The sequence below is a fragment of the Tympanuchus pallidicinctus genome, unplaced genomic scaffold (assembly GCF_026119805.1).
Source record: "Tympanuchus pallidicinctus isolate F22 unplaced genomic scaffold, pur_lepc_1.0 scaffold3, whole genome shotgun sequence".
Taxonomy (NCBI): Eukaryota; Metazoa; Chordata; class Aves; order Galliformes; family Phasianidae; genus Tympanuchus; species Tympanuchus pallidicinctus.
Window position 1 is genome coordinate 5,098,135 of NW_026294747.1, and position 12,204 is coordinate 5,110,338.

Here is a 12,204-nt window from a genome sequence, read left to right on the forward strand (position 1 = left end):
ATGAGGTTCCCTAGGACTGACAGGGCTTAGGCTGTGTGTCATTTCACTCCCATTTGTCCTGTAAGAACAGCACCAGCCAGACCAGCGGTCTCTTCCTCTGATCACTGACGCTCACTGCGGGCACTCAAGGCAGATTCACTTATTTTTGCAGCCTCTCTTCCTTCTGTTGGCAAAGCTGCCTCATTGAGCAAGAGGGGCCTGACAGGACTTCTGCAAACAAACTTCCTCTGCGGATCAAAGGGCAGCAGCACTGCAGCCCTTGTAGTCCACCTAAATTTCCCAAGGGACCAGGAGCAGCAGCACAAGCCAGGCTAAGTGAGGTACAGGGCGCAGGATGGCGCATGGGGCGCAGGATGGGGTGTGAGATGTCCCCATCAGGCTGACAGCACTCCATACACGGACTAAGCACAGGCCCACCCCCATCCCCGGGCCTCTGCAGGTAATGGCAACCACGGTGACAGAATCTGGCGGCGTGCGGATCATCACAGAGGTCATCCCGGCCACAGACCCACGGGCAGCCCAGCTGGCCCCCGGCTCCATCCAGCCCACCGTGTCTTCTTTCCAAGTCAGCGGCTTCAGGAGAGCACAGCCCAAAGTGCTGGGGGTGAGTCTGCGGCGTGGTAGGGCACATCTCCTTGGCATCGTGCTGCTGATGCTGGGATCGGGGTGGGACGCACGTAATGGCAATGCTAATCCTTGTCAGCACACGGGGGACCCCCTCTCTTCTGTCCTTTCCCAGACCATTCACATCGTCACTGGCATCATCCACTTGTGCTTTGGTGTCATCCTGACTTGTGCAGAGAACAACAGTGTCCTCTCCCTTCCTGTGGCCAGCGGAGTCTTCTTTTGGCTTGGGGTTCTGGTATGCAAGGGCACGCTTGGGCTTCAACCTCTTACTGTCCAGAGATATGGGGCTGGATCCCCTTGTCACGGGGGGCTCCTCGTATACCTCATATCCACTACTCTTTCTGTGGCTGGAGAGTCGGTGAGGGCAGACCTGAACACTGGAGGGGTTCTGGGATGGGTGATGGGAAGCTGTGCCCAGCTGGTGCCTCTCTTCCTCCTGTGTTTTCCAAGCAGCTCCTGGTTTCAGGCTCTCTCCTGGTGGAAAGTGAGAAAAGAGAGAACATCCTGCTGGTAAGGGCTTTGTGTCGCTGCTGCACACAGCCTCCATGAGGCGCTAAGAGGGTTGGATGGGAGACACGTCCCTGTAGGGTGACCCTTCCTGATGTGAACCACGCAGGTGAAAGTGTGTTGCGTGGCCAATGCCGCCGTCATCCTCAGCACGCTGGTGGCCATGCTCATACACACAGTGGCCATCACCCACAGCATCCCCGGCTGCAGCAGCAGCGCCGGCATGCCGCTCCTGGTGAGGCAGGAATGGTGCTTCAGCGCCGAGACCAAGGTACTGCCCGTGGCCGTGCGCAGCGGACGCTGTGGGGCAGCAGGATGCTAACTACCTTCCTGCCATCAGGCCCTGAGTAACGGCTTCGACTCCATCCTCGTCCTCTTCGGCCTGCTGGAGTTCTGCACAGCTGTGGCGGCCCTGGCCTTTGGCTGCACTGCCATCAAGCAGTACAGTTACACACGCATGGTACGGGGCTCTGCTCTACTGCCTTCCTCCTCAGCGGGCCCTGACGCAGGCCCTACAGTTCCTTCTTCTCCCTCTCCAGGTGCTGTAGTGAAGCCCACATCATCCCTGCTGCTCCCCACAGCCGGACCGCGCCCAGCCCTAAGCAGCAGCCCCACGCACTCCTAAAAAATCCTAAAAAACGAACCAAAAAATCCCAATAAACTGCCTCTCCCCCAGCCAAGCCTTCGCGTTTCTCTGCAGGTCGGGCAGCACGTCGGCTGCAATATGGCGGCCCCCACCGGGCCTGGGGCGCTGCCCGACACCAACATGGCGGCTGTGGAGGCGGATGTAAGTGGGAACTGAGCATGCGCGCAGCGCGTTGTGATGTCATCTCCCGGCGCCTGGAGAAAGGCGCCGCGTGGAGGATGGAGGGGTGCAGTACAGCAGCGGCTCCGGGCTCCGAGGGGCCCAGCAGGGAGGGCTCAGTCTCGGTATCTGTGTCCGTCTCCGATCTCGCCCAGACCTCAGCCGTGGGTCCGGTCAATGAAGTTTCCCAGGTTCCAGCCCGCCGCAAGGCCGCCAAGAAGCGGAAAGAGGCGGCGGTGCCGGCCATCCCCCGGGGCAGGCCCAAATCGGGGCGGGTGTGGAAGGACCCGGGCAGGAAGAGGTGGGAATGAGGAGGAGGGCTTCCAGGCCGTGGGAGGATTCTGTGCGGTGGTCCGGTGTCGGTGAGGGCCGAGGGGTACGGGGTTATAGAGAGGCTGCAGTGGGGGAGCTCCCCCGGAGGGCTCAGGCTGTGGTTCCTGAGCGATGTGGGGGCTTTGGGGGTGGCCGAGGTGCTATTAGGAGCCCTGAGCTGGAGGTGAGAGGAAGGGGAGCTGTGACAGAACTTGCAGGGGTCCCAGCTCCAGGAAGTCTTGGGAGGGCCGGGAGGATTGCCTCTCCCAGTTACAGCCCCACCTTTCCACCCAGGTTCTCGCTCATGGTGCAGGACAAACCTCTTCGCACTTCGTGGGAGCGAAAGCTGAAGGAGCGGCAAGAGAAGAAGCTTGTGAGGGACTTGGTGCAGCAGCTTCAGGAGGCGAAGCAGAGGGAGAGAGAGGTAACAGGATGCTGTGTTTGGGAGCTGGGCCAGCTCCTTCTGCATCACCCAGCGCTCTGGGGCAGCTCTCACCTTCCCCTTGGCGCAGTTCTACATCTTTGCCTACATCCCAGCCTTGCGGGCTGCTGCCCTGCACTGAGCACAAAGCTTCCCACAGCCAGATGAGATTCTCCTATTGGACCCCCTATTGTCCTGCCAGCTCCGTGCCGTGATAGTCACTTGCTGCAAGTTGCTGTTTTTTTGGATAATTTCAAACTTGAGCCTCATGGAGGATGGGGAAGGAAAGTGTTGACTCTGTGTGGCAGGTTTCTGCATGCAAGGGCATTGCTGTAGCCCTGCAGTTTCTTGTCTGGCCCCTCTGCTCCCAGTGGCCTAAGCTTAAGGCTGGAGGGTGGGAGCTGCAGGGACATTCTGGTGTTGTTCCCACAGGAGAAGAAGCGGCGGCGGGAGGAGAACCTCAGAAGGCGGCTGGAAAATGAGCGGAAGGCAGAGATTGTTCAAGTGGTGAGTCCAGAACTGAGTGCTGGGCTCTAGTTTGACTTCTGCTCCAGTTCCTCCCCCTACCTCCACCCCAGCTCTGGAGGGGCTGGGGGAAGACAGTTGCAGCTCCTCATGAGGTCATTCCAGGGTGACCCTTGAGGTAACGGAACATGGGATATGGGGCAACAGCAGCGCTCCAAGCACTTGAGGCTTTGGTAGGGCTTCTCTGTGTTGGAGAGACCTGGAGGTGGTGGGGTAAAGGGGGATGACTATCTCCTGTTCCTTTCCTCCCGTGCAAGAGCTGGGGGAGCCTGGAGTTTTTCCTAAAACTTCCTGGGAGTTTTAGGATAAAATGCTGCCTTTCCACCTGTCTCCTTCTGCCCTCCAGATCCGCAACCCAATGAAGCTCAAGCGGGCAAAGAAGAAGCAGCTGCGCAGGGTGGAGAAGCGGGACACGCTGGGCATGTTCCAGAAGGCACCCGTGAGGGGCAAAGCAGCTGCAGAGTGAGGCTGGAGTTCTGCAGGCCCTGCTGATCTCTGGGGTCCGCGCTCTGAATGGACAGCAGGATGGAAAAGAATCCAGCTGCTGCGTGCCCTGTCTTGTGAAAGCAGGTTGTTGTCAGTGCCTGGGGCTGGACTGAGAATTGCCCAAATCTACCTTTTCTTCATTAAAAGCAAAGAGGAATTGCTCCAGCCTTGCCTTTAAGGAGGCTTCTGTACCTCCTGGGTCACAGGGCACCGTGGCCCCTGCCCCTGGGGCTTCATTTCCTCTAGGAGAAGCCTTGCTCCTGAGAATGAGTGCTGGGGTGGGAGCACCTTCACTGTGTTGCAGAGCAAGTGAGCACACTGCAGCCTCCTGCCTGCTCTTTTAGGCTGGGAGACAGTAGGGAGGTGGGAAGAATGGAGTTGAGCTGAAAGCCCATGTGCACCTCTTCACAGTTGTGGATAGATTTCTTGCCTTACGAGCGCCTATTTCTGCGTTTTTCCTGCTGGTTGTGTTTCCCTGTGCTGCACGGAACGAGCAGTTGCTGGAGGGAGCCATCCCACGCACCCTGGGCAGAGGGAAGCATGGGCAGTTAACTGGATGCAACATTTGTGGGTTCTCCACTGGGGCAGGCGGAGCTCCCCGCTGCTGCATCCCCACCCCTAGTAGGGGAAAGGCTGAGGAGCCTGCCATGGGGCGGGGCAGAACTGTGGGTCATCAGCCTCGCGGCTGCGTTCTTGTTGCTTCCTGGGTTAATGATTGCTGGGGTGGCGAGGTGCTGCCAGTCTCCAGCACGCAGTAATTGACCTCACCTTCGCCTGCTCTGCGGGGGTAAGAGGGGCTTTGGTCTTCTCTACGTGGCTTTGGGGCATGCGGAAGGTTTTCCAGTGTGGTGTGTGGGTGCACCCCCCGGCTGGGGCCACACAGGACTCCTAGCTCTCTGGGAAGGGGGTGAGCGCAGGGCAGTGGGTCCAGAGCTTTCTGTAGCCAGTGCTGAAGAGAGGAGGTGGAGGTGAACGGGGAGGGGTTCCTGGGGGATCCTGGAGCAGCACACCGACGCGCTGGTGCCGTGCTGCTGTCCCCAGGTGCACCATGGTGGAGGTGATGGTGACGCCGAGCTCCTCGCTGGCTGACCAGATGGTGCAGGTGGTGGTTTCTGGACTGGCTCCCTCGCAGTTGGTGACTCTGCGTTCCTGGCTGATGGATGAGCATGGCGAGCGCTTCCAAGCACGTGCCTTCTACCGCTCCGATGAGGAGGGCGTGGTGGATGTGGGGCGGCACGCTGCCCTGGGGGGCAACTACAGCGGCATCTGGCCCATGGGACTCTTCTGGTTCCTGAAGCCTGACAGCCTCTTCAAGCGCCTGGTGAAGCGCGATGTGATGGGCAGCCCCTTCCTCATCCACCTGGAGGTGTTTGATGGCCTCCGCTTGCTGTCGGTGCAGCAGGATGAGCCTCTGGCCACCTGCACCGCCGAGCGGTGGTACGTGGGCCCTGGTGTGCAGCGGGTGCCCATCCACGAAGGGAGGGTGCGGGGGGCCCTGCTGCTGCCACCAGGTGAGTTGGGGGGCAGGAGCAGCCCCAAAGGGTCTCTGGGTCGCTGCCCTAGTGGCTTGGAGCCAGAGGTGGGACTGGGGGGTTCCTTGGTGGGAAGACCCCAAGGCTGGGTTTGGGCTGTGGGCTGGTGGCATCCCCTTGGTGTGGGATGGTAATGGGCTGGCGGCACCCGCTGGTGACGGATTGCGGTGTGGTGGCAAGGGTTGGTGGCAGCCTTCATGGTGTTGGGTTCCTTGCTACCTACAGGCCCAGGGCCCTTTCCAGCAGTGATCGACTTGTTTGGGGGTGCGGGTGGTCTCATTGAGTTCCGGGCTGGGCTGCTGGCCAGCCGGGGCTTTGCAGTGCTGGCCTTGGCTTTCTTCGCCTACGAGGACCTCCCCAAAGGCCTAACCCAGCTCGACCTGGACTATTTCGAGGAGGCTGCCGAGCTGCTCCTGCAGCACCCGAAGGTGAGTGCTGTGGTGTGGTGGGCGGCCTCAGCAAACAGGGACGCGCTGATGAATGAGGTTGTATGAAGGGCTGGGATCATCCTGGGTATATCATGGTGTCATGGAGGTTGTGGTGAGGAGAGGTGTCCTGGTGGCCAGGGGCATCCTCCTGGTGACTTGGGAGTGTTGTAGTGATTGGGAACACACACAGATCATAGAACCACAGAATATGCCAAGTTGGAAGTGACCCACCAAGGGTTGTTGAATCACATTCCTGGCTTCATGCAGACCATCCAAGAACTATACCGTATGTCTGAGAGCAACGTCCCCATGGCTGGGGCCATCCTGAATTTGCGGGCATCCTGCTGACAGGGATGTCTTGATGACCAGAGATGATGCCACAGTGCACAAGGAGGTCCTGAGATGCCTCCTCGTGAGCAGGGCTTCCCCAGTGATCATGGCTGTCCCGGTGCCGTCCCATCGGTGCCACCACCCCCTCCGTCTTCTCTTGCCCTGCAGGTGCGAGGCCCAGGGCTGGGTGTCATTGGTGTGTCCAAAGGGGCTGAGGTGGCTCTGGCCATGGCCGCCTTCCTCCCGCAAGTGGTGGCCACAGTGTGGATCAACGGCACGACCTTTCTGTATGGCAACCCCCTGCACTACAAGGGCCTCCGCATCCCTTCCATCCCGTACCAGACCGAGCGCATCCTCTTCACCGAGCTGGGTGCCATGGACAACTCGGCCATCTTCACCGACCCGCGCAGCCCAGCCTGCAGCTCCTCGGCCATCCCGGTGGAGAAGATCCAAGGCAAGGTCCTCTTTGTGGTGGGTGAGGCCGATCGCAGCTTCAACAGCAAACTCTTCGCCCAGCTGGCTGCGGAACGCCTGCCGCAGGACGCCTACCGCCTGCTGTCCTACCCTGGGGCTGGCCACCTCATCGAGCCTCCCGGCTCACCCCTCTGCAGCATCTCCAGCCTGCGTGGCAACCCTCTGCCTGTGGTGTGGGGCGGAGAGCCCCAGCCCCATGCCAGGGCTCAGCAGCACTCGTGGCAGGAGATTGTGCAGTTCTTGGAGCTGCACTTGAGTCCTGCTCCTGCTATCAAGTTGTGAGCTGCTCAATAAAGGCAATGGTTGCACCGGGGGGCACGTTGGGAGTTAATGAGTCTTGGTGGAGGTTAATGAGGCCCTTTGACTCGGGGTGTGAGTGTGCTGGGCAAGGAGCGGCAGCAGTCACGTTTCCTGTGCTCAGCCCCAAAGTGGGATTTTACATCTGGAGTTGCTCTCCAAGAAAAGAGAAGACTGAGCCCAAGTCTTGTTGAGCCATGTTCTCTTCCTGCTGAGCTGAGTGTCTCCATGCAGTCCTGGCTCAGAAATCATCCTTTATCCTCCCATGGAAGGGGAATGTTGCCCCATGGGTACCTGGCTCCAACGGTTGGGGCTTGATGGCTGAGCTCCAGGGTTCCTTGGGTCTGTGTAGGCTTGGAGCAGGTCTGGAGCTGGCTGTGACCCCAAAGCAGGACTGGGGTCAGGGTGAGAGAATTTAAGCTTCACTAAGAGCAGGACCCAGAAGAGAAACTGGGGAGGGGGTATGGGGGGCAGGGGAAGCGCACAGGAGAAACATGAAATGCTGCTGTCAGCAGCAACCTGAGGGGAGCAAGGTCCTTCCCAGCCCCATGGAGCACTCCCCACACCTCCAGCCTGGGCACAACTCGCTTCCAGGTCTTTGTGCCCCCTCTACTTGGTGACAGTGGGCACCCCACAGCTGTTACACTGAGCACCTTGGAGCACTGCTGGCAACGGCACCGGTGCGGTGTGGGGTGACGAATGAGCCAAGGGGTGTCCGGGGACTCCTGTGCTCTGCTGGGAGCAGCAGTCTCAATTCCCCATTTGCAGGAGCATTTCCCCGAGCCCATGACAGCTGTGGGGCACCGTGATCTCCAACTGACTTTCGGTTCCCCTGTGGCACCATGAGTGGGGCAGAACGACCTGGGTCTGTGCGTGGGGGCACCCCAGGCCGTGAGAGCACTTGGACAGGGACTGGGGCAGCCCAGCTTGGCAAAAGATGTCCCTGCTGTAGCACTGCTCTATGGACTCCTTGGCATGCTCCCATGGCCAGCAGGGAGCCGGATGGCATACACCACGGAGTTGTGGGGTCTTATGCCAGCACAGTGCTGCTTCAGCCCCATTTCTTGGTCTAGCACCAGATCTCAATTCCCCATTTGCAGGACACAGGGCATGCCGGCCTTCAAACAGCTTTCGCTTCCCCCCATCACTTCTCTGACGCCTCGGTCATCTGATTGTTGCCCAGGTATAAATGGAGGAGACCCACGGGAAGCTCTGTGTTGTGCTCAGCGCTGAGATGGCCTGGAGCTGCTCCCTGCTGCTGCCGTTGCTACTGCTGCTGCCCACATGGCTGCCCTCTGGCTCGGCACTGCTGCGGTACCATTACGACTGTGGGGACTTTGGCATGCAGCTGCTGGCGTTCCCCACGCGTGGCCGCACCATGCGCTTCAAGGTCCTGGGTGAGTGATGGGCATCCCATGGCAGCATGAGGGGGGTGGGAAGGGGTCAGCCTCACCGCCCCCGTGTCCTCGCAGATGAGTTTGGCACCCGCTTTGAAGTGGCCAACTGCTCCATCTGTCTGCATTGGCTCAGCGCTGTGGAGGATGGTGGGCTAGTCTTCTCAGCCGGCTACAAGGGCTGCCACGTGGTGCTGAAGGTGAGGCTGTGCTTGCCTGTGGGGCACCCGGTGAGCTGGGATGGGGTTACACCTCCTGCTTTCCCTGCCACAGGACGGCCGCTACGTGCTGCGGGTGCAGCTGGAGGAGATGCTGCTCAGTGGGGTGGTGGCTGCGTCCTACGAGGTGAACATGACGTGCCCACGGCCAGCTGGCTATGAGGTCCTCAGAGATGAGAACGTGCATGGCCACCACCAGCCAGAGCGGGGCAATGGCGCCCTGACAGGTCACGGTGTCGATGTCCTCATCCCCCGGCCACGGCCCGGCCTCCTGCAGCACATAGCCCATTCTGCCCTGGCCGGCCCTCGCCCACAGCTGCCCCCCAGAGCCCCCATGGAGCAGAGTCCCCCTGTGGCACACGCACAGCCCATCCTGGAGCCCTCAGAGCTGCAGCACCAGCCTCAGCCCGGCATGGAGTACCCGAGACCCCAGCCCCAAAACCAACCTGGGACGATCCACGCTAGTGGTCAAACCCAGATGGGTCTCCTTCATCCAGGCCTTCAGTCCCCAAACCAGCCTGCATTTGTGCATGTTGGAAGTCAGATCCAACCAGGGGTCCTCCGCCCAGGTCTTCAGTCCCAAAACCAGCAAGGATTAGTGCGTCCAGGGAGTCAAATGCAACCAGGGGTCCTTCGCCCAGGTCTTCAATCTTCAAACCAGCATGGATTAGCACACCCAGGGGGTCAAACCCAACCAGGTGTCCTTCGCCCAGGTCTTCAGTCTTCAAACCAGCATGGATTAGCACACCCAGGGGGTCAAACCCAACCAGGAGTCATTCGCCCGGGTCTTCAGTCCCCAAATCAGCATGGATTAGTGCACCCAGGGTATCAAACCCAACCAGGTATCCCTCGCCCGGGTCTTCAATCCTCAAACCAGCATGGATTAGTGCGCCCAGGGAGTGAAACCCAACCAGGTATCCTTCAACCAGGTCTTCAATCCCCAAACCAGCATGGATTACTGCATCCAGGAGGTCAAACCCGGCCAGGTGTCCTCCGCCCAGGTCCTCAGCTCCAGAACCAGCCTGGGCTGGTGCATGCTGGCAGTCAAATCCAAGCAGGTCTTTTTCACTCTGGTCTCCAGCCCCCAAACCAGCCTAGCTTAGTGCAACCCGGGCTGCAGCCTGGCTTGATGCACAGCAGCACTCATGCACAGGCAGGATTTGTCCGCCCAGGCCTCCAGCCCCAAAGCCAGCTGGGCTTGCTTCTCCCCAGCCTCCAGTCCCATGCCCAGGGCAGCCTCCTGCGCCCCAGCCTCCAGAGCCAAGCAGGGCTGCTGCAACCCAGCCAGCCCCGACCAGGGCTGCTGCGCCCAGGGCTGCCACCACGACCAGGGCTGCAGTCCCAAGCCCAGCCCGGGCTGCTGCATCCCACAGCTCTCTTCTACTCCTCGGCGGGGGCAGGTAAGTGGATAGCATGGGATGGGGCATAGAGACCTGTGCATAGAGACTTGAGGGTGCTGGGAGTGGGTGGAGGGTATCTGAGGAAGGTGGGCACAAGGATGCTTGGGGTGGGCTACAGATATTTGGGCAGGGGGATGCTCAGGATAGGCACAGGGATACTTTGGGTAAGCTAGAGATGCTTGAGCAGGAGAATGCTGTGGTCAGACAGGAAAATGCTTGGGCAGAAGGGTGGGCAGGGATACGTTTGGGTTGGGTTGGGTAGGTGGACAGTCATGTTGGGCTGGGGGATTCTTGGAGCGGGCAGGATGGTTTGGGTTGGCAGGGAAATCCCCCTCCCCAGGGAATGCTGTGGGGATGCTTGGACAGGAAAGTGAGCAGAGGGTGCTTGGTGTGGGCAGAGGGACGCTTAAGGCTGGAAGGAAGATGCCTGGGAAAAGGATGCTGTGGGTTGACAGGGATACTTGGGCAGAAGGGTGGGCAGGGAGATGCTGGAGGTGGGCAAGAGGTTACTGAGGTCGAGCAGGGGGCCGCTCGCTGTGGGCATGTGTGCTGCTGAGTGCTCCCTGCTCCAGGTGAGCCTCTGACACGGGAGCAGTGCCAGGTAGCAGTGGGGAGGCTGTCCTGCGTGTCCCCGCCGGGCCGTGATGCCTGCCTGCAGGCAGGCTGCTGCTTTGATGACACAGACCGTGCGACGCCCTGCTATTACGGCAACACAGGTAGGGCTCAGCAGCGGGCAACCTATTGCTTGCCGTGGCCAACTGCAGCACATGACTGCACCTCTGTGTGCCACAGCCACCGTACAGTGCCTGCCCGAGGGCCACTTCGTGCTGGTGGTGCCACGGGGGCTGTCGGCGCAGCCCTACAACCTGGACAGCGTGCGCCTGGCCAGCACCCAGCCCGGCTGCCAGCCTGCCCAGACCTCTGACACCTTCGTCCTCTTCCACTTCCCTGTCACGCAGTGTGGCACCACTGTGCAGGTGGGGGTACAGCCCTGAGGCCTCTCCCCTACCCGACTGCCAAATGGGAGCCTGACCACCATGTGCCCCCCCCCCCTACAGGTGATCGAGGACCGGCTGGTCTATGAGAACCAGCTCATCTCCACCATTGATGTCCAGCCAGGGCCCCGTGGCTCTGTCACCCGTGACAGTGTCTACATGTAAGGGGACAATGGGTGGGAGGCATGGGGACGCTCACAGTGCTGCTCACCCCATTGTCCCCCCGCAGCCTCCACGCCCGCTGCATTTACAATGCCAGTGAGCTGCTGCCGCTGAGCCTGGAGGTGGCTGTGCCCCCTACCGCTGCTCCTCTGGCACAGCCGGGGCCGCTCCAGCTGCAGCTGCGCATCGCCACTGGTGAGCCCGTCCCGGTTCTCCATCCCTGCTCTCCACCCCCATCCCTGTGCCCCCCACTCCTGATTACTTCCGTCCTCACATCCCCCGTCCCCCATCCCTATTCTCACACCCTCACCGCACTGTCCTCCATCCCTGTGCTTCCCATCCCCATACTTTCCACCCCGGCGCCTTCCCACAGCCCTGTGCCCTGCTCAGCCTCAAACCCTCCCGTAGATGAGAGCTACAGCTCCTACCACCCTGACACCGACTACCCGCTGGTGAAGGTGCTGCGGGACCCCATCTACGTGGAGGTGCGGCTGCTGCAGAAGACCGACCCCAATCTGGTGCTGGTCCTGCACCAGTGCTGGGCAGCCCCCAGCACCAGCCCAGCAGCTGAGCCCCAGTGGCCCATCCTGGTGGACGGGTGAGCAAATGGGGAAAGAGGGGCTGGCAGGGCTCGCTTATGCTGACACAGGGTCTTCCCTCAGGTGCCCCTTTGCTGGGGACAACTACAGGACGCAGCTGGTGCCGGTGGGACCTGCCACGCTGCAGATGCCCTTCCCCAGCCACTACCAGCGCTTTGCTATCTCCACCTTTGCCTTTGTGGACAGCCCTTCCATGGTGGTGCTGGAGGGAGAGGTGAGGCAGGGCTGTCCTCCCGCTCAGTGGGCCCCCGCCATGACACCGGGTGTGACAAGGCACCGTGTCCCACAGGTGTACATCCTGTGCAGTGCCTCGGTGTGCCACCTGTCCCAGCCCGAGCCCTGCCGGCCCTCCTGTCAAGAGGCCATGCCTTCCCGTAAGTGGGGCTGCGGTGGGGGTCCCTATCTGCCCTTGCCTTTCCCAAACCAACCGCTGTGCTCCTGTCCCCAGGGGCCCGACGAGCTGCAGGGGCCAGGAAGACAGCAAACATCGTGGGCACAGTCACCTCCTGGGGATGCGTTGTCTTGCCGAAGGGTCCTGCAGCGGGGAGACCTTAAGCGTGTGCTGCTGCCTCCTTGCTCCTCCTCCATCAGGACAGAGCCCCAATGCTCTGGTCCCGGTGGGGGCGAGTGGGAACAATAAACCAGCAACTGGCAAAGACTAGTGGTGGCATCTGTGGGATGGGAGTGATGTG

The 12,204-nt window shown here is 60.8% G+C and overlaps 4 protein-coding genes across 10 annotated transcripts; all 4 read left to right on the plus strand.

Moving 5' to 3' along the window:
* Positions 1-1,809, plus strand: LOC128085670 (membrane-spanning 4-domains subfamily A member 15-like). 4 transcript variants are annotated; one of them, XM_052693386.1, is made up of 7 exons: positions 1-320; positions 412-604; positions 740-862; positions 1,078-1,137; positions 1,244-1,405; positions 1,475-1,594; positions 1,674-1,809. In XM_052693386.1, exons 2-7 carry the CDS (start codon positions 443-445, stop codon positions 1,680-1,682), a joined length of 636 nt encoding a protein of 211 aa, XP_052549346.1. In that variant the 5' UTR covers positions 1-320; positions 412-442; the 3' UTR covers positions 1,683-1,809. The 4 variants fall into 4 exon arrangements, with proteins under 4 accessions (XP_052549346.1, XP_052549348.1, XP_052549345.1 ...); XM_052693385.1 differs by having other exon boundaries at positions 12-320; positions 440-604; XM_052693387.1 differs by having other exon boundaries at positions 26-320; positions 440-604; positions 1,081-1,137.
* Positions 1,810-1,928: 119 nt separating this feature from the next.
* Positions 1,929-3,848, plus strand: CCDC86 (coiled-coil domain containing 86). The gene is made up of 4 exons (XM_052693389.1): positions 1,929-2,240; positions 2,546-2,675; positions 3,105-3,179; positions 3,544-3,848. The coding sequence occupies exons 1-4, from the start codon at positions 1,939-1,941 to the stop codon at positions 3,661-3,663; spliced, it is 627 nt and encodes a 208-aa protein (XP_052549349.1). The 5' UTR covers positions 1,929-1,938; the 3' UTR covers positions 3,664-3,848.
* Positions 3,849-3,960: 112 nt separating this feature from the next.
* On the plus strand, positions 3,961-6,760 carry LOC128085669 (acyl-coenzyme A amino acid N-acyltransferase 2-like). 2 transcript variants are annotated; one of them, XM_052693383.1, is made up of 4 exons: positions 3,961-4,470; positions 4,725-5,194; positions 5,441-5,643; positions 6,142-6,760. In XM_052693383.1, exons 2-4 carry the CDS (start codon positions 4,732-4,734, stop codon positions 6,727-6,729), a joined length of 1,254 nt encoding a protein of 417 aa, XP_052549343.1. In that variant the 5' UTR covers positions 3,961-4,470; positions 4,725-4,731; the 3' UTR covers positions 6,730-6,760. The 2 variants fall into 2 exon arrangements, with proteins under 2 accessions (XP_052549343.1, XP_052549344.1); XM_052693384.1 differs by lacking the exon at positions 3,961-4,470 and adding an exon at positions 4,475-4,590.
* Positions 6,761-6,864: 104 nt separating this feature from the next.
* On the plus strand, positions 6,865-12,189 carry ZP1 (zona pellucida glycoprotein 1). 3 transcript variants are annotated; one of them, XM_052693379.1, is made up of 12 exons: positions 6,865-8,141; positions 8,217-8,338; positions 8,412-9,054; positions 9,127-9,756; positions 10,329-10,472; positions 10,549-10,733; positions 10,815-10,912; positions 10,981-11,108; positions 11,322-11,511; positions 11,576-11,726; positions 11,802-11,886; positions 11,961-12,170. In XM_052693379.1, exons 1-12 carry the CDS (start codon positions 7,934-7,936, stop codon positions 12,065-12,067), a joined length of 2,691 nt encoding a protein of 896 aa, XP_052549339.1. In that variant the 5' UTR covers positions 6,865-7,933; the 3' UTR covers positions 12,068-12,170. The 3 variants fall into 3 exon arrangements, with proteins under 3 accessions (XP_052549339.1, XP_052549338.1, XP_052549337.1); XM_052693378.1 differs by having other exon boundaries at positions 8,412-9,756; positions 11,322-11,398; positions 11,961-12,189; XM_052693377.1 differs by having other exon boundaries at positions 8,412-9,756.
* The last annotated feature ends 15 nt before the right edge of the window (positions 12,190-12,204 follow it).